At 36.4% G+C, this 24937-nt stretch overlaps 2 protein-coding genes across 3 annotated transcripts in view; one reads left to right on the forward strand and one right to left on the reverse strand.

Annotated features, from left to right (window-relative positions):
* pyroxd1 (pyridine nucleotide-disulphide oxidoreductase domain 1) overlaps positions 1–14416 on the forward strand; it is a 62755-nt gene extending 48339 nt beyond the window's left edge. Inside the window, exons 7-12 of the mRNA XM_039769695.1 lie at positions 7280–7380; positions 8452–8590; positions 8924–9036; positions 11031–11150; positions 11243–11380; positions 13700–14416. Coding sequence (XP_039625629.1) covers positions 7280–7380; positions 8452–8590; positions 8924–9036; positions 11031–11150; positions 11243–11380; positions 13700–13948 — 860 coding nt within the window. The 3' untranslated portion in view covers positions 13949–14416. The remainder of the gene's footprint in view (positions 1–7279; positions 7381–8451; positions 8591–8923; positions 9037–11030; positions 11151–11242; positions 11381–13699) is intronic.
* Positions 14417–15849: 1433 nt separating this feature from the next.
* Positions 15850–24937, reverse strand: part of recql (RecQ helicase-like) — a 62696-nt gene continuing 53608 nt past the window's right edge. The window contains exons 14-16 of one of the 2 annotated variants that reach the window (XM_039769698.1): positions 24205–24334; positions 17135–17333; positions 16763–16870 (exon numbers count right to left, since the gene is read on the reverse strand). In XM_039769698.1, coding sequence (XP_039625632.1) covers positions 17160–17333; positions 24205–24334 — 304 coding nt within the window. In that variant the 3' untranslated portion in view covers positions 16763–16870; positions 17135–17159. Of the gene's footprint in view, positions 16871–17134; positions 17334–24204; positions 24335–24937 lie in introns of both variants that reach the window. The other variant, XM_039769697.1, reaches the window with a different exon arrangement.

Consider the following 24937-nt stretch of genomic DNA (forward strand, 5'->3'; position numbering starts at 1 on the left):
TAGAAATTATAACTAAAATAATATGCAAATAGAGCCTGTAGACTTCACCCAATGTGTATAAACCAGGAGACCATATTTCATAAGTGTTCTTGCCATTTGTTGTGTGGTCACAGGAATTCTGTGTCTAAAACACTACTTTGGAGGGCCCCTCATGCAATATGGTTACTGTTAGTATGTAATGTCAGATGGAGAGCAGAGTGTGTGTAAAAAAGTTAAGTTATCTGAACCAAGTTCTGTCTCTGAGCTCAAATGAGCTGTGAATCCCTAATGTCTAAATTTGAGCATTATAAATCTGTTTGTTTATGGACGTTTAAGGAAAGTTCATATATCTATGTGGTGATTAATTCTCAAAAAGAGTTTTCTTCAGAAGCTGAAACATGCAATGTTACCATTTTGATTTCTATTTCTGTATGTTTCATTAGTAGCCTCATTGGAAGGCAGCCAAGGAAGGAGCAGGCCTCCAGTAAACCTCATGAGAGGCAGAGATACTATGTTTGCCATTACTTGAGCCAGCAACAGTGTTAGATATAATTTCATGTTCAATTGAGCAGCATTGGTGTCAGGTGCAGGGTAGCCTATAAAAAGTGAGCAAAAGCAAGTGGTCATTCTAAGTATAGCAAGCTAACTAAGAGAAAAAGATAGTGGCATCAGGCATCAAGAAACATTCAGAAGCTCCAAAAAGAAATATTTTTCCAGATAAGAAATTTCATTTAGCATATCATAAAATGTGAATGTGTTGACTAAGTTGAGAAAACTGTAAATATGTTAATAAAATATTAAATTACTAGCTACAGTACGTATCGAAGACAGGTAATAGAATAAAGATTTGTTCTATCTTGCTCTATGTAAACCTCAGTTCCTTTCCTCTGTATTTGCATGTGTTCCCTCTGTCAAGTGTGTTCCCATAGAGCTTGCTTCTCAGACCCCGTTTGTCAATATTTTCAAGGTACCATTCTCGTGTCCTGCCTGTTTTTTTTTACTTTTAATCTTTGAAGGGACTCTCTCAGCATGCAGCTTTATTTCTCTTCATGCATCTCACACTTGTACTTCCCCTATCATCACGTCACCAAAACCAAACTGACCAATCAGATTTCTCAGATTGTATACTATTATAGATTATATATTATTGTATAGTAGATTTAGGTGAGTTTAGTAATTATTTAATTTTTAAAAAGCAGCACCACATGCAGAAGATGGGGGGCAGGTGCCCCATTGGTCCTTAATGTAGAGATGCCACTATACGTAATCCATTATTTTGACAAAGTACCAATTACTTGAATAAATAGGATATATCATTTAATTCCGCAATAGTCTTACTTTGTATTGAAGGTATTGAGGGCTTAGGAACATTTTTAGGGTAGGGTATCCAGGGATTGAGAAATGAGGGACAAGTCCTAGCATCCTCGACTAATTTTTCACATTTTCTCATTTTTCTGTATTTTTCTGACCTTAGCTCTTGGAAATCAAATTAAAATAACCTGGAGTGAGCAGAGCCTCTTCCTAACCTGTTTTTGTCAGTAGTAATGCTATAAATAGGATGCTGTGTGTTTTGCACATGTATTAAATACTTGTGCCCCATTGTAACAAGGCTATTATGGTTTTTGGGCAAACTGAAGAAAACATCTTTTAGGATTAGATACATACACTCTTTCTGTTTTAATTTATGGTATTTTAAATAGATTTTAAATGTATGAATTTTATATTTGTGTGCTTTCTTCAATGGAGTATTGCTGCTTCATGGTGTTTGGACTCACTGAATTTTTGTGTTCGTTCTGTGAATTTTGAATCTTCTTCCTGTTTTATTTTCACCAATGATATCAAAAGAACCAACATCAATTGACCGGAGTGAATTCAGGTTTATGGATGAATGTGTTTTGTTATGCATTCTTCTCATCCCGGTCTGGTTCCCGCTTTACAATGCATGATGTAATGACAGTACTTCTGCTCTCTGCAAATATACATTACAAAAACTGATCCTACAATGTATAGATTAACTTTCAAGGTAAATAAAATGATATTGCACCTATCACCTTGAAATTTCAGTAGTAGGACTGAGTGGAATATGAACCTTAATTATTTTAAGACCAGGTCTCTTATAAAGTGACCTGCATTCCTGAATGACATGGTGAAGATATTTTCAACACCAAATTACAAATCAGTATGCCTCTGCAGGGATATTAGTAAATATGTTTTAAGTCAAACATAATAAACTGGAGTGACAGTTTTGTTTTACATATTTCCATCCATCTACCAATCCATCCATTCATGTACCTCATCTATCTAATTCAGGTTGAAAGTGGACCCTATTCCTGCAGCATCTGACATGAGGCAGCAACCCACTCTGAAAATTACACCAGTCCATCTCAGGGGCTCATTCATGTACATAGCCTGCTTACTTAGTTTAGAGTCTACAGCTAACAAGTCCTTAATATCTTTGCATTTTGGGTGTAACACCAGCATACTTTTTGAAGAACTTACCAAGACAGAAGATGTACATGAAAACATAACACAGGTAGTGACAGGGCTCTGTCACCTACAGCAGTGAAGCAGCAATGCTAACTATTGCTACACTGTACAAAGGTATACTGTTGTAAATTAGAAAATTATACAAGATATTGTGTTACTGCATTTGATAAGTGCGTCAACTCTTTGTTATATCAAGATTTAATGTTTAGATGGTGTGATTTGCAATACTTTCATTTGCTATGTTGTTGCATATTTTTTAAAAAGCACATTCACATTTTCATAATTTGTTGCTGATATACAGGTACATGTCATGAACAAATGCAATGCTGCCATCTTCTGGGTGTTTTGTGCACTGTATTTCAAATCAACAATGCTTTATTGGCATGATAAATGTTCACATGTGTTAGCAAAACAAGGATAGCTTGTCCATTTACATAGGAACTGAGTAGTGTACTATAAATTAAAGTTATTTACAATGTATATTTGACTTGTGTGTTATTAAATATAATAGTAAATCTAGTAAATATCCAGCACTCCAAAAAATAAACTTTATTTGAATGTAGACACTGAGAGAAAAGTCAAGAGTTATATTAGTTTCAGTAAGGAGCAACTTCGCTGGCCTTTACTGGTTTTACTCCTTGTGAAGGTGCTGTGTTATGCACTGTGCTGAATCATGAAAGTTTCTGTTTGTTATTATTTTTTTTATTTATTATTACCAGAGTACTGGTTTATTTTGTCAATATAACTGATTTTCATCTCATTAGATAATAATTTTGTGTATGGCAGTGGATGTTAGCAACTGTATAAAGTAATTCATAATGTATAAAGAGAGCTAGAGATATATAAAATCAAATTTGAGTGACATAATCACGTAACAAGCTGTTCTGTACATACAGTATGCTGAGGCCAAAGTTCTGATGAGTGTAAAACTACCCCCTCCATACCCCATAAGATGGATAATTTTTTTTGAAAGATCACTACAAACAGAAGGTCACAGTAACCCATAATCTGGTGAAGAGTGGCTTTCGACTTATATAAGTTAAAGTCCCTAAGTAAATACAAGATACATCAGTGCAAACGGGCTGTTCAAAACTATGTAAAAGAATTGCATAGAGACAAGACAAGCTGAAATGAGGATGTTTGCCATTACCATTGGGAAGATGAGTGGGATCTAGGGCTATGGTCACTACTGCCATAATGGATTAATTGTGTTAAATGTGTGATGCATGCATGCATGCAAAGAACTTTCGTACCTATTGGTGACAAATCACTGATGTTATAGGGCAGTTCTCATTATACAGCTTCTGGAAACATATTTAAGTCAGTGATACTATGAACTCTCTTAAGGATGTTTGTAGAAAAGCTGGTTGTCTCTGTGAGAAAGCTGACACTTAATCAAATATTGAATTCCCACCATGGGAATGATGTTAATGTAGACATTTTTAATTCTGTTTTTTTTTTTTGTTTTGTTTTGATAAAGGCAAAAATCCAAGCATTTAAGCGTAGTTCAGGTTTTATCAGCAATTTTGTCCAGAACCAGAGATAACACTTAATCATAATTTATTTTATATTTTCAGACATGCATATGCAAAAACAAAACAATAGGTACAGTGTATTTCCATGATGAAAAAAAGAAAACAGGAGACACAACATTTCGGCAGTATAGGCATGTGACTGGGAAAAAAGAGCAGGATACATACAGTTGTGCTTGAACGTTTGTGAACCCTTTAGAATTTTCTATATTTCTGCATAAATATGACCTAAAACATCATCAGATTTTCATTCAAGTCCTAACACATAGTCACATACTTTTGCCACTCATTCGATCATTTTCCTCAATAAATAAATGACCAAGTATAATATTTTTTTCTCATTTGTTTAACTGGTTTCACTGTATCTACTTTTAGGACTTGAGTGAAAATCTAATGATGTTTTAGGTCATATTTATGCAGAAATATAGAAAATTGTAAAGGGTTCTAAAGGGTTCACAAACTTTCAAGCACAACCATACATAAGGAGGGGAAGGACACGACAAAGCTGTGGGGGGGTTGAGATGAAAGAGCAAAATAAGAAAGAGGGACCAAAAATTAGCTATTCTTGATAAGGGTTGATGAGATTAAAATGTTAATTGTTCAGTTACTGCCGGGTAAGTGTGTGATCCCAGTTTGAGTATGTGTTTAGCCTCTTCTGTTATAGAGTGGTGCCTTTGAAATCCTGTGACGAATAAGAAATCAGAAATAAGCCTGTCTATGCTCAAGGAATGTAAAATATACTACAGTAGGCTTAGTGGGAGGTCTTTATTTTTAATGGTTCAGCATTTTCCTTGATACAATGTACAAGTTCTGTTTGTTGCGCCTATGTGGAATACCTTACACATTTTTTATAAAAAATGTTGCAATCACTTACCTCATTTTAAATTTCCCAGAGGGACCAGATATACAGTGAATGTAAAAGAAGAGGGAGTGTCTTTTTCCTTAAGTAAAACAATACTAAGACAATGTCACCATAAAAAGGGATATTACAGTAAAAAGTTAACACTTAGTTTATTTTGGTATTTTAGCAGTTTTAGAACAGCAAAAGTGTATTTAGGACAGGTTTTAGAATTTAAAATATAAGATATGGCAATGACAAATATGCATCAATGAAGGATTCATTGTGATGCTATTCACACCAAAAAAAAAAATAATGCTAGTTACTGCTATGCATTTGAAAGGTTTAAAAAGACTGTAAACCTATACAATTTGATGTCTGGGCAACATTGTCCCTAGAGTATCAAAACGCACCCCTAATTTTGTATATGCACTGTTAGCGTGTATTTTTCAGAGGTCACTGCAAACTCAGTGAATTCCAGTGACTGGAAGTCTTTATCAGGATTGTGCTGTCCCTAATAATAACAGACTAGTTAGTTTTAACGGATGATTTTTAAGATTCAATAGAGAAACATCTATGCAGCAACAGCCAGGGGTTAGACACATTTTACTAATATGCTGGTGTTTTATGGGGAGGTATCAAAACATTTTAACAGTAGTAAAGCATATATCATGTACCTTTAAATTTTGATTTAATACCTAAAAATGAAGGTGAAAACAAGAAATAAATCATATCATACCATGGTGTGCAGACGGGCTCAGAAATGATAGTGCAAGGAAACCTCAGGCATAGTCAAGTAGAGACTAGCAGAGTGTTTTTTTTAGTTGATGTAAATTTACAAATAATAAATTACAAGAATTACAAAATACCATATAGTCGGCAAAATATTTAGAGATGGACCTGAATACAATTCACACTTTAGATGATTTGTAAATAATGGATTTAGCGCAGTATTGTCAAATACCGTTCCAGGTAGCTGGGGAGGGTAAAGCCTGTCCAAGCAACCTCTAACGCAAGGTAGGAAACAACATTTGACGGGGCCCCACCATTACGAGGCAAATCTACTCACCAGTTAACCCAAGACAAACATTATGGAGATCTGGAAGAAAAACAAAGAACCAGCGAAAAATGTGTTTGGAATGTTTAAACTCCAACAACAACTGGTCACAAGACACTCTGTGATCTCGGAGGCAGCAGCACTAATCATTGTTCCACCAATTTTTATCTGAGTTCATTGTGAAGAACTGTCAAATTTTACATACGATAAAGTAAAAATTGGGAAAGCCACATAGTTGGTACATGCAGAAGTTAAAAGTATAGCTAATGAAGATGACATGCATTTCTTTGTGAACTCATTGCTGTCCTCAACCAGACTGTGTAAAAAGACACGTGAAAGCCTAAAAAGGATGCAGGGTTTTAGCATGTGGTTTGCAAGTCAAGAAAAAAAATATGCTCAAACTATATAATGAGTTTGTATGATCAGCTGTTTATTTGCATTCTCTGTTTTACAAAGCATACACAAGTATGTAAGAGTGTGTTTTTTAAATTATGAAAATGATTTGTAAGAGTTAATCTATTAATTTACTTAATATGTTAGGTCAAAGTAACACATCTCATTTTGCCATTTGGTGGATATGTGATGACAAACTGTGTTGGGTATAATGGTCTATACTGATCAAACCTAAACTATATGTCTATATTTTAACACCACTGCATTTCTTATTGCTGAATGGTTTATTGGGGATTAGTTCAAAGTAAAGTATAAAATACTGAATGTGCAAACTACCTAATTTTGAAGACACCGTATGCACAATAATAATTAGCTGTGCCATTAGTGTTATTATTATTATTATTAACCATACAGCACTAGGCCCTCCAAACAGTGTGCTCTGCGCTATAAATCCAGGTAAGTTTTAGATGTCTTAGTGGCTGAACAATTGTGATGCATATTTGTATAACTTTTTCATTTCTGTTGTATCACAGTCTAAAGACATGTGACATGGATTAGTAATGGAAAACTGGTCCTCTGCAGTGTGTGTGTATGTCTGAGTATGTGTGTGTTGATATTATTCGCCATCAGGTTCCTGCCAGTCACTGTTTCTTTCTGGGATGGGCACCAGGTTGTCATGACCCTGTGCTGGAAAAAACAGTAGTAAAGTGGATAAATAGGTGGATTGTAGGGGTTTTACTGTTGTTACGTACTCAATTACACATTGTAAATTATATTGTCCCTCTGAACAAGCCGTGTTTTTAAACAAGAAGCAACTGCAAGTTCTTAGGATTATCACTGACTAAGCAGGAGTTTAATGTTTGCACTAATGAATATAATTCTACCTTCATACATTTATTACTGGAGAATTTAAAAGGCTATAAGTGATGAGACACAGAATGTGTTTGTGTATATACACTATTACCTTCTCTCAACTAAAGTCATTTGTTGCAGGTGGTGACCAACAGAAGGACTCTTCTACCACAAATAGAACTCTAGGTAGTGCCCTGGGGCCAGATTGGCATGAAGGAATGAAACTGAAAGGAACAAGACAGGTACAGTAGGAGACAAACACAAGAGGGCTAGAAAGAAAGAAAGCTTTTTTTTCTACATATTGACGTTATGTCTGAAAATATAATATTATGTTGGACTCATCTCGTGCACGGAGCAGCAAAGTGTATAATGATTTGTAGTGTGGGTGTGTTGTAGAAAGCATTTTCATGCTTTTTCTCTTTAATTTGTAATGTCCTTTTTTTATAATTGAACACATTTCATGAAACAGGCATATTTAGTCAGTTAGGAAATAATCTTTTAAGATGGAAGGTGAAAAACTTTGTAGTTGGACTTTAAACTTAGAGAGGGAGAGGGAAGTTCGTTGTACCACGTGAATGTCCCTGAGAGAATAAAACTGAGTAATAAAAAAAAAACAGCACTAACTTTTATAAGTAGCCAAAATTTACACTGGGTGTTACAGACTCAAATCAAATGTATGTTTTTATTATTTTATAGTAATAATGATAATAGCAGCAGCTCACTACTCACAACACAAAGTGCCTGGAATCGAATCTGTAACCTTTCGGTTATAAGGCAGCAGCTCATACCACTGCACTATCCAGGTATACATATTCACTTTCTATCAATTGACGTTTGAGCTTGGGTTTGTAACTCATTGACAGCAATATGTAAATTGAATGCTTTTTTATTTTGTTTTTTAACTTTGATTATATTCTTGAATAAAAGCACGCGTTTATTTGATATTTGGACTAAAGTCTTCACACGTTATACACTTCACGTCATTAATAGTATAACATGGAAAAAGTTTCTGCTTTAGGTGTGTGTTCAGCATTTCTTGCCTCGGCTTTCGTTTCATCCTACACTTACTCAGATCTTTGTGGACTAGGAACAAACATGAAATGCATGTATTCCAAATAATGAGATAATTGATGTACAACTAACAACTCCTTTAGCATTATAGCTTATAATGGAAACACACTGGAATCCATGTTGGGAGCCTTCTTCAGGGTTCTAAAGCAGAATTACATGTACATAAAAGCTTTAGTATAGCTTAGAAATGATGACCAGTTTTCAGTTTCGACCAGACCATGTAAAACCCTCTTTATTTCCAGGTTGTTCACAAGGTTCACATTGAATACCAGTGTGAAGTTGATCAGCTTTACCTTAAGGATGACTTCTTACAATTGAAGAAGACACCCATAGCATTTCCAGAAAACAAAGAGGAGGAAAAGATATCCAAACCAGATAATGGTTAGTGTTAATATTTTTATCTAAGCATTTTAACCAAAAAATACACAAATGTGCAGTTACATATTGTAACTTTTATAGTTAATGATGTTAAATATTTTGGAAATCATAACAGCCCATTGCTGGATATAAATGTCAGTCATGCTTTGTTGTTCAAGGCAAGCAAAAATTTAGAGTAAGAGGCTGTTTACCTTGAGTCCCTAAATTTACAAATACACTTAAAAAAAGTAGTCTGTATTATTTATTAATAGAGAATTAGAGATGGTAAAGCCTACCTTAGATATACACAAAGCCCTTTATAGATTCTAGACATTATTCCAGTTTTATTCCTTACAGATCTCTGGCCAGTGTACATCCGCCTCACCAATGGGAAGATCTATGGCTGTGATTTCATTGTCAGTGCAACTGGTGTGGTCCCAAATATTGAGCCCTTTGTCAAAGACGCTACTGTGAGCATCACTATTTCATAAATATATATAGTTTAGTCCTTTATTAAAATGTGTGCTTTTTTGCATTATTGTGCTAATCAATTAACTATATTGCTAGGTTAACCCATTTTAAATGGTAGCTCTGTTTAAATCTTATTGTCTGCATGGCTGTTCTCAGGGCAGCTCACTTTTGATTTTTACAGTAGCAATTTGTAAACAACATGTCTTCAGGTTTTTATTCTAACAGATAGTTGTGTTTAAGGAGGCATGTTATTGGTTGTGGTGTGATGCTTTTATTCTTTTGATCAATAAGTTAGCAAAAGCAATTTTTATATTTTTTAAGTAAGATTGAGTAGGTTTTAGGATGTTGTTATATTTGTGTGACTTATGCTTGCAGTTGAATACGTTTATTCACCTGGACTACTCAGCCTAAAAGTAACAAGGCAACAGAGAACAATGCTTTTGTGCTAAAATGTATTGGAATTAATAAAAAGAGGATTAGTGTTTTGATAATACTAGGGTGACACAATGTGGCACTGGTTATTACTGCTACTGCAATGAGCACCATGACATGGGCTCAAATCTAATTCCCAGTATCAGCCTGTCTACTTGAGGTTTCCTCCCATATCCCCTAAGACACGTTGTGTTAGGTTAAGTGGCCCTTGAGAGTGTGGATGGCACGATAGACTGGCACCCTGCTTAGGTCTGATTCCTTTCTAGGCTGCCAAAGTAGACTCTGGCCAGAATGAGATTAGGTGGGTTTTGAGCATGTTATGTTACAGTATCTTGTTTGGCTGGTCTTACGTTCCAATTTTAATACATTAAGCCCTCTAATTAGTTCATTTAAACTGATCTGTGTTTTTTACATCAGCAGTGGGTCGACAAATCAGTGTACATAATTTTAGCACAGTTCTGAGAAGTAAAAAGTACAGAACTTTGTGCCTTAACAATTTACAGAGCTTTTTATGAAGTCACTGTTTAGACTGCCTTAGGATATATGTAGTTTTATAAATAAACTTTCATGTGAAGCATTATTTTGGTCTGTACTTCTTGAATTTAGAGATTATAATATTTATAAAGAAACTTCCATTCTAGTTGTAAAAGCCAGCGTTCCTAAAATTAACCACGTCAGAACTTCTCTTCTTATTTATTAATGCTGGTGTGTATTTGAGTGGATTGTTATTATTCTTTGATATACAGCGTAATAGTTCTTGAGCTGCTGTAAAAAAAAAAAACTACATTTCCTTCTTGGGACAAATATAATTCTATCTAGAGGTTGACCTGTGTGACACATTTGTTATTCCATTAAGTGGGAGTTGGGGCCAGAATTTAAATGTAAACTTTTAAGATAATTAGACAAGATTTGTTTCATTTTAAATATTGTTTTTAGGACCACACTAAATTTGTGTTTTAATGTGGATTTGTATTTACTTGGAGGATTTCTACCTTTCTTTCTAGAATCAGATGTATAATAATAGCTCTGGGTACCAGACATGTTGATTGTTGATTGATTGTGGCCATTGCATACTTTGTCTTGTTGTGATCCTCACTTTCCAAGTGAGGCAGAAGAGTGCAGAACATGAAATGATGTCCTCAGACTTTCTTGAAGGATAATCCATTTTCAGTGTAGCACTACTGTAGCTTGTCTAGACCATAATGACCTGTTTTGACTTTGCAGTCATGTGCTACTCTTCACTATCAGTACTGCTGGTCAAGGAAGTCACAAGGTACTGCAGACACAGTAGCACAAATGGAGCTCGAAGCACCCTAGGAGGAGTGCTGGCTTAGTGTGGCCCTACCTTTACATGTGTTGCCTTCCAAAGGGTCACTCACTCAGCTTAGGTTGTCGTCTAGGCCTTTTGTGTGGTTTCCTGTATGAATACATATTGTAGCAAATGTCACTAAAGGTAACAAGCCATGATCATACTGTTCTCCACTGGTTAAAAAAAAAATAACTCCTATCTTTTTTTCATGGATGTCAAAGTTTTTGATAAAACCTCTTTTTTTGGACACAGCTGGAAGTAATTGGCAGTGGCATCAAAGTTGACGATCATATGCGCACTACGGCTACAGACGTGTATGCAGCAGGCGATATCTGTACCACCTCGTGGCAACCAAGTCCACACTGGCAGCAGGTATTGAAATGATAAAGAAAATGTCATGTTTTGTACCATGACTGCATGTGGACATGTTTTAGGTTTAAGAGTGCTGTCATTTGTTTCTGCAGATGAGATTGTGGACCCAGGCCAGACAAATGGGATGGTATGCAGCTAAATGTATGACAGCCGACAGGCAAGGGGAATCCATTGATATGGACTTCTGCTTTGAACTCTTTGCTCATATCACCAAATTCTTCAATTATAAGGTAAGGGGAGAAAATAAGTGAAATGGTTGAACATTTACCATTTTTCAGGACAGGAGAAGCCCTGTACCTTATAAGAAAACTTTTTTAAAAGTGTATAGAATTGTTTAGGTTTTATAGTAGTAGTGTTTAGGGGTATACAGTGGCATTCAGGATGGGCACCCTTGCTTAAAATGTCTGTTACTGTGAGTAGTTAAGTGTGCATAAGATGAACTGATCACCAAAAGGCATAAAGTTAAAGATGACACAAGATTAGTGTATTGTGTTTGTTTTATACAGTTGTACAGGGAAAAATATAAGGCAGCTCAGGAAGGACAAATATCATGAATCAAGCATATTTGAACATGACAAAAATATGTAGACATTGAAATGATTAATACTTTAGTATTTTGCCCATCTTTACAAATGTGACAGGCACTATGCAAAAGTTTGGGCACCCCAAAATATTTGAGGTCTCAGATCTTAATTACCTCATTAGAGCTTTGGCTTCTTCACAGTCATTGTTAGGAAACCCCAGGTGATGCAATTGCAAAGCTGTATACATTTTTTGGACCTTCAAAATGTATCCAAACAATCAGCAGCCATGGGCTCCTCTAAGCAGCTGCTTAACACTCTGAAAAATAAAATAATTGATGCTCACAAAGCAGAAGGCTACAAGATGAGAGCAAAGCATTTTCAGGTAACTGTTTCATCGGTTTGTAATGTTACTAAGAAATGGCAATTAACAGGACTAGTGGAGGTCTGGAAGACCAAGAAAACTTTCTGATAGCATTGTTCATTGGATTAGTAGAAAGGAAATAAAAACCCCCATATGACTACAAAAGACCTTCAAGGAAGATTTTGCAGACTCTGGAATGATGGTGTACTGTCTTACTGTGCAGCTATGCAGGAACAAACATGGCATTCATGGTGGACTCGGCAGAAGAAAGCCTTTCCTGTGTCTTAGCCGTAAACTTCAGTACATTTCAGTTTTGCAAATGAAGAAGCCTGATGCATTTTGGAAACAAGTCCTGTGGACGATAAAGTCAAAATTGCCATTTTTAGCCATAGAGGTATGTGCCGAATTCTAGGAAAAGAACACACACCTCTCCAACCATTAAGCATGGGTGTGGATCGATCATGCATTTTGGGCTTGTGTTAGAGCCAGTGGCCCAGGGAACATGTCATCAGACATGTAGAGTGAAGAATTCAAATAAATACCAGCAAATTCTGGAAGCAAACATCATACCATCTGTAAAAGTTGTAGTTAAAAAGAGGATAGGACCTACAACAAGACAATGATGAGAAACACACCTTAAAATCTACAATGGAATACCTCAAGATGTGCAAGCTGCCAGTTTGCCATGGTCCAAACAGTCCCCCCAACTTAAACACCATTGAAAATCTATCTCTGGATAGATTTTAAAAGAGCACTGAATGCAAGACTGTCCAAGAATCTTACAGAATTAAAAGCCTTTTGTGAGGACAAATGGGTGAAAATACCGTACAAAAAGTGTTTACAAGTTGTTATACTTGCCAAAGTGTGTGTTACTAAGTACTGACCATGTCAGGTGCCCAGGCTGGTTTTTTTTTTTTTTTGGTACTGTATTTTGTACCTGTGAATGATGGAAATAAAAATGTTATCTTGTTTTAAATATTAAAGAAATGTGTCATCTTTAACTTTATACCTTTTTGTGATCAGTTCATCTTCTGCTCACATAATTTACTCACAGTAAAGACATTTTAAATAAGGGTGCTCAAATGTTTGCATTCCACTGTAAATAGATTTATATTGGACACATAAGCAAGGCTGTTATTTGTTTGTCTATGATTCACACAAGCTGCCTGAATCTGGACTAGATGAACGTTTTTCAGGTCTGTGAAAACAATCTTTAAAATGCACAGATATGTAGCACACTGGGCTAAATTGAATGAGTGCTTATTATACTTAAGATTCAGGAAACATTAGTGATAGGAGTGCATATATGTTCATACCATTCACAAAACAGGCTTGCTATATCAAATTCAAAGCTGATAAGAAGTGGTAAAAGAAAAACCTTTGCTCTGCTCACATCCTTCCATATGATATTTTTCCTTTAGCTGTAACCAAATAACTTCTTGTTATACAGTGTTTCAGAACCTCTTTAAAAGATGTGTTGTCAAAACTCATTCTGAGTGCTTTTGTGACACAAACAAGCATTGTGTGCTTCAGCAACAGCATTTCATGATACTGCAGGAAAAGGAAATTTAAGATAGTTTGGGTTGGATCCTTTAAATTTCTACTGTTAGAGATTCTAAAGTATTAATTCAGCTGCTGCAGAAACTTTTTTTTCCTTTCAACAGGTGGTCCTTTTAGGCAAGTACAATGGTCAAGACTTGGGCACAGACCAGGAGCTGATGGTGCGATGCACTAGTGGACTGGAATATGTTAAAGTAGTCATGCAGCGGGGTAAAATGATGGGAGCAGTGCTTATTGGGGATACAGACCTGGAAGAGACCTTTGAAAACCTCATCTTAAATCAGATGGACTTATCTGCCTATGGGGAAGACCTTCTTAACCCTGATATTGATATAGAAGACTACTTTGACTAAGGAGTTTTAAAAAAAATCTCTTCTTAAAAACAGGCAGATGAAATCCAGAATACTGCACATACCAGTTCTAACTAGACGTGGTGTTCTTCAAGATCCAGGTGAAGGTACTCTGTCATGCTTATGTGGTGGGAGCCTGACATGCAATTACCTCGAAGCTCTTAAAAGATTCAGAAGTTGGACTTGAGTTTATTAGCCAACTTTGGAATCACAGAACTGGAAGTGTACATTTATGATCACTTAAATAATCACTGCATGTTAACATAAGTTAACTTAGATTTAAACATATGTCAACTTTATGACCTTAACTATAAAGCAAAATTAAAAGTACAGACTAAAACAGACGTACATATAGAGTACTTACTGACTGATGTACAGGAGAGAAACTTCAATATTTTTTTATGAAACAGATGGACTTTTCTGTGAATTGAGGATAAGAGATAATAAAATACTAATAAAAAATTAATTAAAGCACTTTCACTTTTCTTTCCCTCATGCTTGCCATAGTCAGATTTGGTTAGCAGCAATGTTATAAGAATTTACCAGCTAGATTCAATCATAACATTTAACCTTTTTTTATAATTTAGATTCAATAATAACCTCATTTATTTGGAATTAAAAAAATCCATGCTTTCAAAAAGCGACCCTACAACGACCTAAACTACTAGGCAGCATGGCTCTACCTAATTTTCAATTTTATTACTGGAAAGGCAAACATACAAGCTATAAAAACCTGGACATTGACACACACTAGCTTGGTCTGCAATAAAAATGGAATCTTGCAGTACCTCTTTATATTCCTTGCTTTGTACACCAGTAAATACAAGGTATCGTCAGTATACTAACAACCCAATTATCCTTCATTCACTCAGAATATGGAACCAATGTAGGGAGCACCAAGTTACAGAATATGTTAACCACATGATAACCACCTTTTTCCACTCTCTCAAACTTATAGTTTTTAATGCTTGGAAAACATGTGGGATTAAACCATTTAGAGATTTGTGTCTTTGCATCCTATGGACAATTACACTCCAAAATGTAATCTTCCATCAACACAATTTTTCCACCATCTCCAAATTAGAAACTTTGCTAAATGAAATCTGCCCAGTTTTCCTCACCTCCCACCTATTTCTATTCCAGACGATATATTGACATTTTAAAGTCCCTTCCTTTCAAAGATTCCAGAGTACAGTAGGAAAAGGATCTCTTACTCAATATTTCAGAAACAGAGTGGAATTTGTTTAAAATTGTCCAAAATGTTTCCAGGGCAGGATCCAACCTGCGAACATTGCAATCGAGCTCCAGCTTCACTAGGCCACATGTTCTGGCCGTGTACCAAATTAACATAATTTTGGACAAACATCTTTAAAAGTCTTTCAGACTGGTGTCACAATCCCTCAAATCCACTAACAGCTGTGTTTGGTGTACATACAGATGGGCTTAAAGTGGAGAAGGACAAACAAACTGTAATTGCCTTAACTTCACTATTGACACGTAGACTTGTTGCGCTCAACTGGACGAATCCTAACCCACCTCTGTTAAGTTAGTGAGGTACTGATGTTATATATTATCTGAAATTGGAAAAAATAAAATTCTAACTTAGAGAATCTGTTCAAAACTGTTTTAAAACCTGGCAGGACCTAATTAATAATATTTTAGAATAAGCATTTATACTGGGGGGCAAAAAGACTCCTTTCTGTCCTTACTGCTATCCAAGTTTTACTCTTGGCTGTTCGCCTTCCTCTCTTTCTCATGGGTTGGGGTTGATTTGAATTTAGTTTTGTCAAGTTTGATTTAATTGTATGGAATGTTATATGCTTTTAACAAATTCAATAAAAGATAAAAAACAAATTACAAGCAAAAGATAAAAATTGGTTTGTGTTAGAATCAGAAAAGTAGTGTAAGAGTAGAAAAACATTTGTATTTTATTGAATTTTATAACTTGGGTACAGATAACTGAGCCACACTGAACAGTACAGAGCTAGTTGGACAGCATTTGGTAATGTATAACAGTCCACCGTGCCAAGCTGTACTGACTTGATATGCAGAAGCCAGACGTGCTTGAGTCTTTGTAGGGCTTGGGCCTGTTGGGGGAAATGGTTGGACCTCTTCAGCTTTCAAATCTCAGTGCCTTTGGCAGGTGCTATGCTGTAGCTTAGCCTCCTATTAACTGGCCACAATGCTCAGGAGCGGAGATTCTCTTAAGGAGTGCCAAGGATGCAGCAGGCTGGTGTATGACTTTCTTTCTTATGATGGAACCCTGTTCTGGGGTTATGCACAGTGATCAGTAAGTCACTTCCTTATGAAATATTTTCTCCGCATACTAACACGTGTCCAAAGGCTCCTTGCACCACGAGCTAAGGAAGGCCCACATCCGTGTCTAAAAATTTTTAGAAGACTCTTGTCACAGCGTACAGCGCGAGACTCCAAATCCTGGAGGTTTTCCCTTGAAATGTAATTAATTCTCTGCAGCTGTTTGCAGTAGTAACTGCGCAAGTCACTCAGTTCCTCAACTGCTGCTGCAGACATAATGGAAGCTTCAGATGCAGTGCTGCTTAGGTTTTCTTTTGGAGGACACTTGCCCTGGTGGGAACTGTCCTTCATTTGGCAGGATATTTTCTTCTTTTTGGGAGTGCTTATCTTTTGTTTACCTTGAAGAGGTGAAATGTCATTGTTGATTTGTACTTCAACCTCAATTGCTGCCTGTTCAGTGTCACTCTGTGTCATATACCCATTTGGCAGATTCTCCTGTTTGGCTATCCTTGTAATGCTGATTTCTGGCAGCTTCTCTAGAGACAGGTTATCATCATTAGGTGGCAGTTTAGGTTTTTTTGAAGACCGTTTCTTTTTCACAGAGGGTTTGTTGTTGCTGGCTCCTGAAGGAGATTCCTCCACTCCAGGTTTAGACACCAAATCTTCTTCCTAAGGAAAGAGCACTACAGAATTAGAAACTGTGATTTACAGCTACTTAGAGCATGCACCTTCATGCATTATTCCATCATGCACCACCTTGAGTTAGTTTACATGCAGTAGCATGAATGGTTCCTTGCACAATACGCATGCTCACAGGCAGCAGTGTTCAGCATTTTTTTTTTCCTTTGTCAGGGGGAAAAAAAAAAACGACCAACTGCCTTTTGTGAAAAATAAATGTATATAGAGATAGTGGAAATACTTAATACACTGTACTTTTTTGGTTCTTCTGGATGCTCAGTCAAAGGACCTCTGTCTTGATCCTTTTGGCCTTGGCGTGGTCCTCATCTTGTGGTCTCTTTCGATCACCCCCCTCCTTCTTTACTCCTGAACTACTTTTACCTCCTCCTTGTTTTCCTTGTTTGCTTGTGCACGGGGACAGGGACCTGGGCTTGCTTGCCTGAGGGGGCTCTGCCTGTGGATTATTGGTACAACCCAAAACTGTAAAAACTTGTTTTGAAAAAGGCACTAAGAAATGAGGGGGTTAAGTCTCAGTGTTAACAGTCAAAATCAAAGCACAAAATCAGCAAAATGATGTCTGCCTGAGGTAAGGCAGCAAACTAAGTCCAGTGTCGCCGTGTGGATTGGAATGGCCAGCTCTTACACAGAAGAATCTGAAATTAATTACTTCGTAGAGGGAGAGGGAGCAAGCAGTGAGAGAGCACAGGCAAAGTGGCAAAGAAAGCCTTATGCATGATGTTTTGTTTAACTTGAGTATTTTAGGACTGCACTAGCCCTTTCATTCTTTGTCTACACTATTGCTTGCATACTCAAATACTGTTAGAAACCATACGTACACCAAAAGATACAAGCGATTGTAATTAATACTGTGAGAGACAATCTGTTGTACTCCACCTCTGAATATCTCTTAACATTTCAACAACATTTCTATAAATTAGAGAATCAAGCTTTCTTAAAATATGTGCTGTTTCATATATAACATTTATGTTACAAGGGTAGTAATGCGAAGTTGATCAAAATGACACCTTTTATTGGCTAACTAGAAAGATTACATTATGCAAGCTTTCAAGACAACTCGGGCCCCAATTACATGTTGCCTGAAGAAGGGGCCTGAGTTGTCTTGAAAGCTTGCATAATGTAATCTTTCTAGTTAGCCAATAAAAGGTGTCATTTTGATCAACTTCGCATTACTACCCTTGTAACATACATAAGGTGTCATTTTGATCAACTTCTCACTTCATCCATAATGGCTAACACGGTACAACACCCTCGACCTAAGGCTAGTCATGATGAATTAAACAAAAGAAACAGAAAGCAGGCTCAGAATATTTTGTCTCTAGTAAGACGAGAAGTTTAAAACCTTTACAAATAATGAACATGCAACAGATTCAAAATTAAACTAACAATTGAGCACAATTTTTAGTTTTAGTTTTCCAAGTACAAAAAGAAATTTAGAATTGAAGTGTTGCATGAACTTAATGGGGCGGCTATTGTCAGAAAACTCTTAAAACGGGAAAGTGGGACATATATCAAAAAAGATCAGTTTCCTAACACATTTCCATACCACTGTTGTTACTATCATAGGACCTGAAAAAATCATTATGTCAAAAAGAAATGGCAAATGGCTGCTTCATTAAGAGTACAATAAGTTCAATTACAAATAACTCTTTGTGACATGAATCACACTGAACAGTGTTAAATGTGCTCATGAAAGATCTGGTACTGCTCTAAGTTATGTAAATGAAATCACAATTAACAACAGTGCTACAGTCTACATTTTGAAATTGTACTTATAACTCCCATAATAAGCATTGTTTAATGGAATTTTGTTTTAGCAAATGAACATTTTGTTTCTCTTTTATGTTTTAGGCCTGTAGGTTGCACTGAAGTTCAATCAGTATTCAGTGCCTCACTGTGGTATGCAATTGAAGAAGCTTTGCACATAACCTGCTTATGAAATATTCTTTCATATACAATCTGTACCATTATGTTATATTTCTTGTTTTTCCGTTTTATTATGTTAAATTTCTTGTAATATGTTTTCACTGTTATGCTGTATCCATGCAGTAGGTTTTGTCAGCAAAACACTAATAAACTTTTATGAGAGATTTCTAGCAAAAATGGCGACGCTTCTAGTTAAACACTATGTAGTCGCTGTATTGTACCAAAATAATATTTCAGAGTTACAAAACCTTGGCACTTGAAAAAAACCTGAACAACTGCTGGAACCAAGACATGCTGCAGCCCCACAACTGCTAGTTCCCTCAATTCTGGACTTTTGAATTGTTGCCCTCCATAATCTTCCACTCTCCACATTTTTGCACATCCCAACAGCATCTGGAGAAGTTAATGGCTGGAGTACAAACAGCACTAACTGCTGTATTCATCTCCATCAATTTTTCATTTGGGATGAACTAATGCATAAATATGACCTAAAACATCATCAGATTTTCACTCAAGTCCTAAAAGTAGATAAAGAGAAACCAGTTAAACAAATGAGACAAAAATATTATACTTGGTCATTTATTTATTGAGGAAAATGATCGAATATTACATATTTGTGAGTGGCAAAAGTATGTGAACCTCTAGGATTAGCAGTTAGTTTGAAGGTAAAATTAGAGTCAGGTGTTTTCAAACAATGGGATGACAATCAGGTGTGAGTGGGCACCCTGTGTTATTTAAAGAACAGGGATCTATCAAAGTCTGCTTTTCATAACACGTTTGTGGAAGTATATCATGGCACGAACAAAGGAGATTTCTGTGGACCTCAGGAAAAGAGTTGTTGATACTCATCAGGCTGAAAAAGGTTACAAAACCATCTCTAAAGAGTTTGACTCCATCAATCCACAGTCAGACAGATTGTGTACAAATGGAGGAAATTCAAGACCATTGTTACCCTCCCAGGAGTGGTTGACCAACAAAGATCACTCCAAGAGCAAGGCGTGTAATAGTCGGCGAGGTCACAAAGGACCCCAGGGTAACTTCTAAGCAACTGAAGGCCTCTCTCATATTGGCTAATGTTCATGTTCATGAGTCCACCATCAGGAGAACACTGAACAACAATGGTGTGCATGGCAGGATTGCAAGGAGAAAGCCACTGCTCTCCAACAAAACATTGCTGCTCATCTGCAGTTTGCTAAAGATCACGTGGACAAACTAGAAGGCTATTGGAAGAATGTTTTGTGGACAGATGAGACCAAAATAGAACTTTTTGGTTTAAATGATAAGTGTTATGTTTGGAGAAAGAAAAACACTGCATTTCAGCATAAGAACCTTATCCCATCTGTGAAACATGGTGGTGGTAGTATCATGGTTTGGGCCTGTATTGCTGCATCTGGGCCAGAACGGCTTGCCTTCATTGATGGAACAATGAATTCTGAATTATATCAGAGAATTCTAAAGGAAAATGTCAGGACATCTGTCCATGAACTGAATCTCAAGAGAAGGTGGGTCATGCAGCAAGACAACAACCCTAAGCACACAAGTCGTTCTACCAAAGAATGGTTAAAGAAGAATAAAGTTAATGTTTTGGAATGGCCAAGTCAAAGTCCTGACCTTAATCCAATCGAAATGTTGTGGAAGGACCTGAAGTGAGCAGTTAATGTGAGGAAACCCACCAACATCCCAGAGTTGAAGCTGTTCTGTACGGAGGAATGGGCTAAAATTCCTCCAAGCCGGTGTACAGGAATGATCAAAAGTTACCGGAAACGTTTAGTTGCAGTTATTGCTGCAAAGAGGGGTCACAACAGATACTGAAAGCAAAGGTTCACATACTTTTGCCACTCACAAATATGTAATATTCGATCATTTTCCTCAATAAATAAATGACCAAGTATAAGAGTTTTTGTCTCATTTGTTTAACTGGTTTCTCTTTATGTACTTTTAGGACTTGAGTGAAAATCTGATGATGTTTTAGGTCATATTCATGCAGAAATATAGAAAATTGTAAAGGGTTCACAAACTTTCAAGCACCACTGTAAGTATAAAATTATAATCTGTGCCAATTTTTTTTTTTTTTATCGTTGTGATTATTTTGTCACTGTTATGGCTTTAAGGAAGATCTGTAAAGAGAACAGCCTTTCCATAGTGTGTGTCTCAACACTAAACCTGGTACAGTTTGTGGAGTTAATGCTCGTATTAACATAACACTTGAAAAAGATGCAATTTTGACAACAAAAAAAAGTTTAATTTTGTAGCTTGAGCCAAAGTAAACTGAATTAACACGCGTTCACGGTAGAAAGTTTTCAAATACCAATTGAGAGGCCCTGAGAGGAGTCTAATTTTCAATATAAAACACCAGAGAAAAATTTCAAACTGACTGCCAATCTATGAGTCTAAAAGTTATTGATGTATTTAAAAGTAAACAATCAAAGGTTTACTTGAGTAAAGTGGAAAATATCTATGTATTGTATTAAAAATACATCGCTAACTGTGCAAAAGCAAATCAGTTAAAAAATATGGAAGGAACAGAAATTCAGAGATGCAGCAAGCCATGAAGAACAGAGGCTGAAACATTGTTATACAGTAGAAGTAGAAATATGCTACATGTACTTTGTATTCTAAGATAAAAGTATTAATTTTGCTATGAAGTAAATTTACAACCAGCAATTATAAACAGAACTATAAAATGTGCACTCTATATATATTTACTACTGCTACATACTATTACATTATAGTGCTATTGTTTCAGTTTCCTGTTTACGTACTTGACCAAAAAACAAACAAAACAAAGGAAAAAAAACAAAAAACCTGATTTTTCTGCAGTTCAAGTGAAGTCAGGAGTGACTGGAATATGAAAAGGAGGGGAAAAGGTGAACAGAAGAAAAACAATGACAGTAATAAACTAATTATTTCACAATCATCATAATATGTGTTATCAAGCCAAAACACAGACACATGTAGGATCTGTAGACACCGAATTAGTGCTGCCTGAGTTATCCATCAAAAAAATTTGTACAGTTTGAAGTGTATTTTTTGCTGGTATTAGTTTACCAGCAGTTTGCCACACTTTTACTAAAAATGGCAAGAATGGAGTATTAGAAATGAGAGAAGATGTAGTGATAGACAAGTTTGATGTGTAATACTGAACATCTTCAGAAATGGAAAGTGATAGTTGGCTGCTTGCTGCTTATCAATACATTTACAGGACAAAAGATGCTGACGGAGGGGTGCAAAGCTATTTAAGGTGGGATGGATCTAGGAGTTTTTTCATAGGCTTTGGTAATTCTAGTGTTAAATGTAAAAAGGTACTACTGTATGTAGCTGGTTTTGTGTGTGTGGTGAAGGTTTATTCAACACAGCCAAGTTCTCCTGGCTGTATTATATCATGAAAAGAGGATAACTGGATAAAGAAGTGCCCAGTGATGGAGGTTGAGGAAATGAGGCACAGAGAGGCCAAAGAAGACATGGTTGGAGGTGGTTGTGGATAACATGAGAAGAATGGGCCTCACCCTAAAGGACATGAAGGCCTGTGGAGGTTGAAGGAAATAGATTTAAGGGGTAAACTATGAAAATGGCCATTAAATTATGATGATGATGGGTGCTGCTGCTTCAAGCCGCTCCTTGCCCAGCTTTGAAACCTAAAGATTTATACTTCCAAAAGATATAAGTAAAATATATAAAAATTAACAAAATTGGGAAAATGCAAATGTCTACTTGCTGGATGGATCACTGTAGAGTTTGTGTTTTCCCTAGGTACTGCAAGTATGAATAAAGGAGGGTGTAGGTCTGTATGATAACATCCACAATGCTATAAACAGATAAAGTTTAAAAAAAAAAAAAAGGGAAGGATGACACAACATGCATCCAGTTCTTCCTTGCTATGTCATATCTCTCCATGAATTTCAAATATAGCAGACAGCTAAGTAAACACAATAACAAGGACTATTACAATATTTAGTACAAAATTAGTACAAATGAAGAAAACATACATCAGAGTCAGAATCATTTTTGAGGACCCTCCATTTCATTGGCTGTACTACATTTGTGTGCATCTGTAAAATACAGGTCTTGCCACTAGAGGTTAGGAGCACGCACTGAAACAGAGTATTGCCGCACCCGCCACATGACAAGCCATCTCTGTATCCCAGATTGGGACCCGAGTGTAGCCATGTAATGGGTGACACCTCAGCACCACACTAGTTCATTTGGAATGGAATCAGTGTGAGGTTTTTTTATGGTGGCTGGAGTGCCACTAGTGTCGGTTTAAATAGAAAGAGTGTAAAAACAAGCTAATTTTTCCTCTATATGAAGAATGGCTGTTCCAATATGATAGATTATTAGATTTAGTTACGGGAGGAGTTTTTTTTTTTTTAATGTATCCTTTTTTCCATTGCTTTTTTTTGTATGGGATGTATCCACAAATTTCCTTTAGACTTTCAAGGGCAGCCTCCTGTGATCGTATACGTTATTTATTTAAAATCTGAATAGTCGCTTGCATTGAAGCACACAAGCAAAAGAAGCTCAGGAAATGTGGAGACATAGGCAGACTATGCTACTGGGAATAATCATTTGTGACAGACATGAAAGTGACTGAGCAATTAGTTTAGGAAATGCCCAGCTTAAAAAGTAAACTGTCACTCGTTGAAATTTTGTGAAGTACTGTTTACCATATTGCTTCCCCAACAAAGTGAAATTAACACATGCTAGGAGTTTGTGGGGCATGTTGTGGTGGTAACTGACTTGGATCAGAAGTTATAGTGTAAATAGATTCTTACATTAAGCTAAACATGTTACATTTTCTTGAAGTTTTGTTCCTTTGACTATTATTTTGCACTCTAACCATTAACACTGCAGACATTTTTCGTTTCCTTTTTGACTTGAAATTCTCTGAAGGTTTGATGCTGGTTTTAGAGAAAACTAAGCAAACTCTGTGGGTTGCATGGCCCCCACTGGTTTGTCAAGCTCCTCATATTCTTAGATACTGGAATACCAAAGATGTGCCTTGGACCTGCAGTGATCCTTTCTTACACTATTTTATATTGCACCTTTCCACAGTGAATATTGTCCTATGTTGTTATGCCTAGAACTGCCCGACTGTTCACACTTTTATTTTAACCCTGCACAATGCCATGCTAATGGTCAGACACTGAGGCAGTGGTGGGGTTTGAGTTAAGGGTTAGCTGTTTATCCTACCAAGACACATTTCCTGTTTTAAGTATTCAATATGTGACTGCTGCTTTCTCAACATTTTGCAATAACACCCGTTTATAAATAGTTCCAGAATGTAAAAAGACATATAGCCTTTTAATAGGATTGCTGAGCCTCAAGAGTTCTACACAGCAAAATCATTTACATAATAAAAGACTGGCAATAAAAGCACTCACTGAATTACTGGGTTTGCAGCGGGTCCTCATTTTCATGATGACTGTGTGCTTTTCATTTTTCAGTAAGTCAGCCTTGGGTCCCAGTTTAATGTAGGAAATGGTTGCATATGGAGTAAAGCTGAAGTCTTCTCTGCTCAGACAAAAAAAAAAAAGATAACAAGCAGAATGTTTAACATATCAGGTAAGTGCTCTCTAAATAAATATCTTAGAGTAAATGGACTAAAATAAAAATTACAAATCGCGGTAATTTAAATCAAGCAGAGAAAACAGAGAGGCTGGGCATGGACTCACCTTGCCCTTGTATTTTCTAATGTGACTTGTAACAGAGAAGTAAACAAAAAGCAGAAAACAACAAGAAAACCCCTGCCAGTCCTATAAAATCTTTTTTTTTTCTTTCAGAAGAGGGCTCCCACTTTAACATTCCATTATTTTCACTATGCTGCTCACTGTTCCTCACTTGTGGATGACCCATTTTCTGCTTCATTCCAACCCCATGTATATGAGACTTGCACCAGGCAGCCATTTGTACTCCTGTCAAATTTAAACCTGGTGTCTTCGAGCAACCAGAACATGGAGCCATCTGGCAACCCCTTACCTTGTCTCCATCACTCAAGTTAAAAACATTAAATTAAATACGACTGAGAGATATCTTTGGGCAGTCTTCTGATGAGGGGCAGCATGGTGGTGCAGTGGTAGCGCTGCTGCCTCGCAGTTAGGAGACCTGGGTTCGCTT

This window comes from Polypterus senegalus, chromosome 11 (genome assembly GCF_016835505.1).
Source record: "Polypterus senegalus isolate Bchr_013 chromosome 11, ASM1683550v1, whole genome shotgun sequence".
Lineage (NCBI taxonomy): Eukaryota > Metazoa > Chordata > Cladistia > Polypteriformes > Polypteridae > Polypterus > Polypterus senegalus.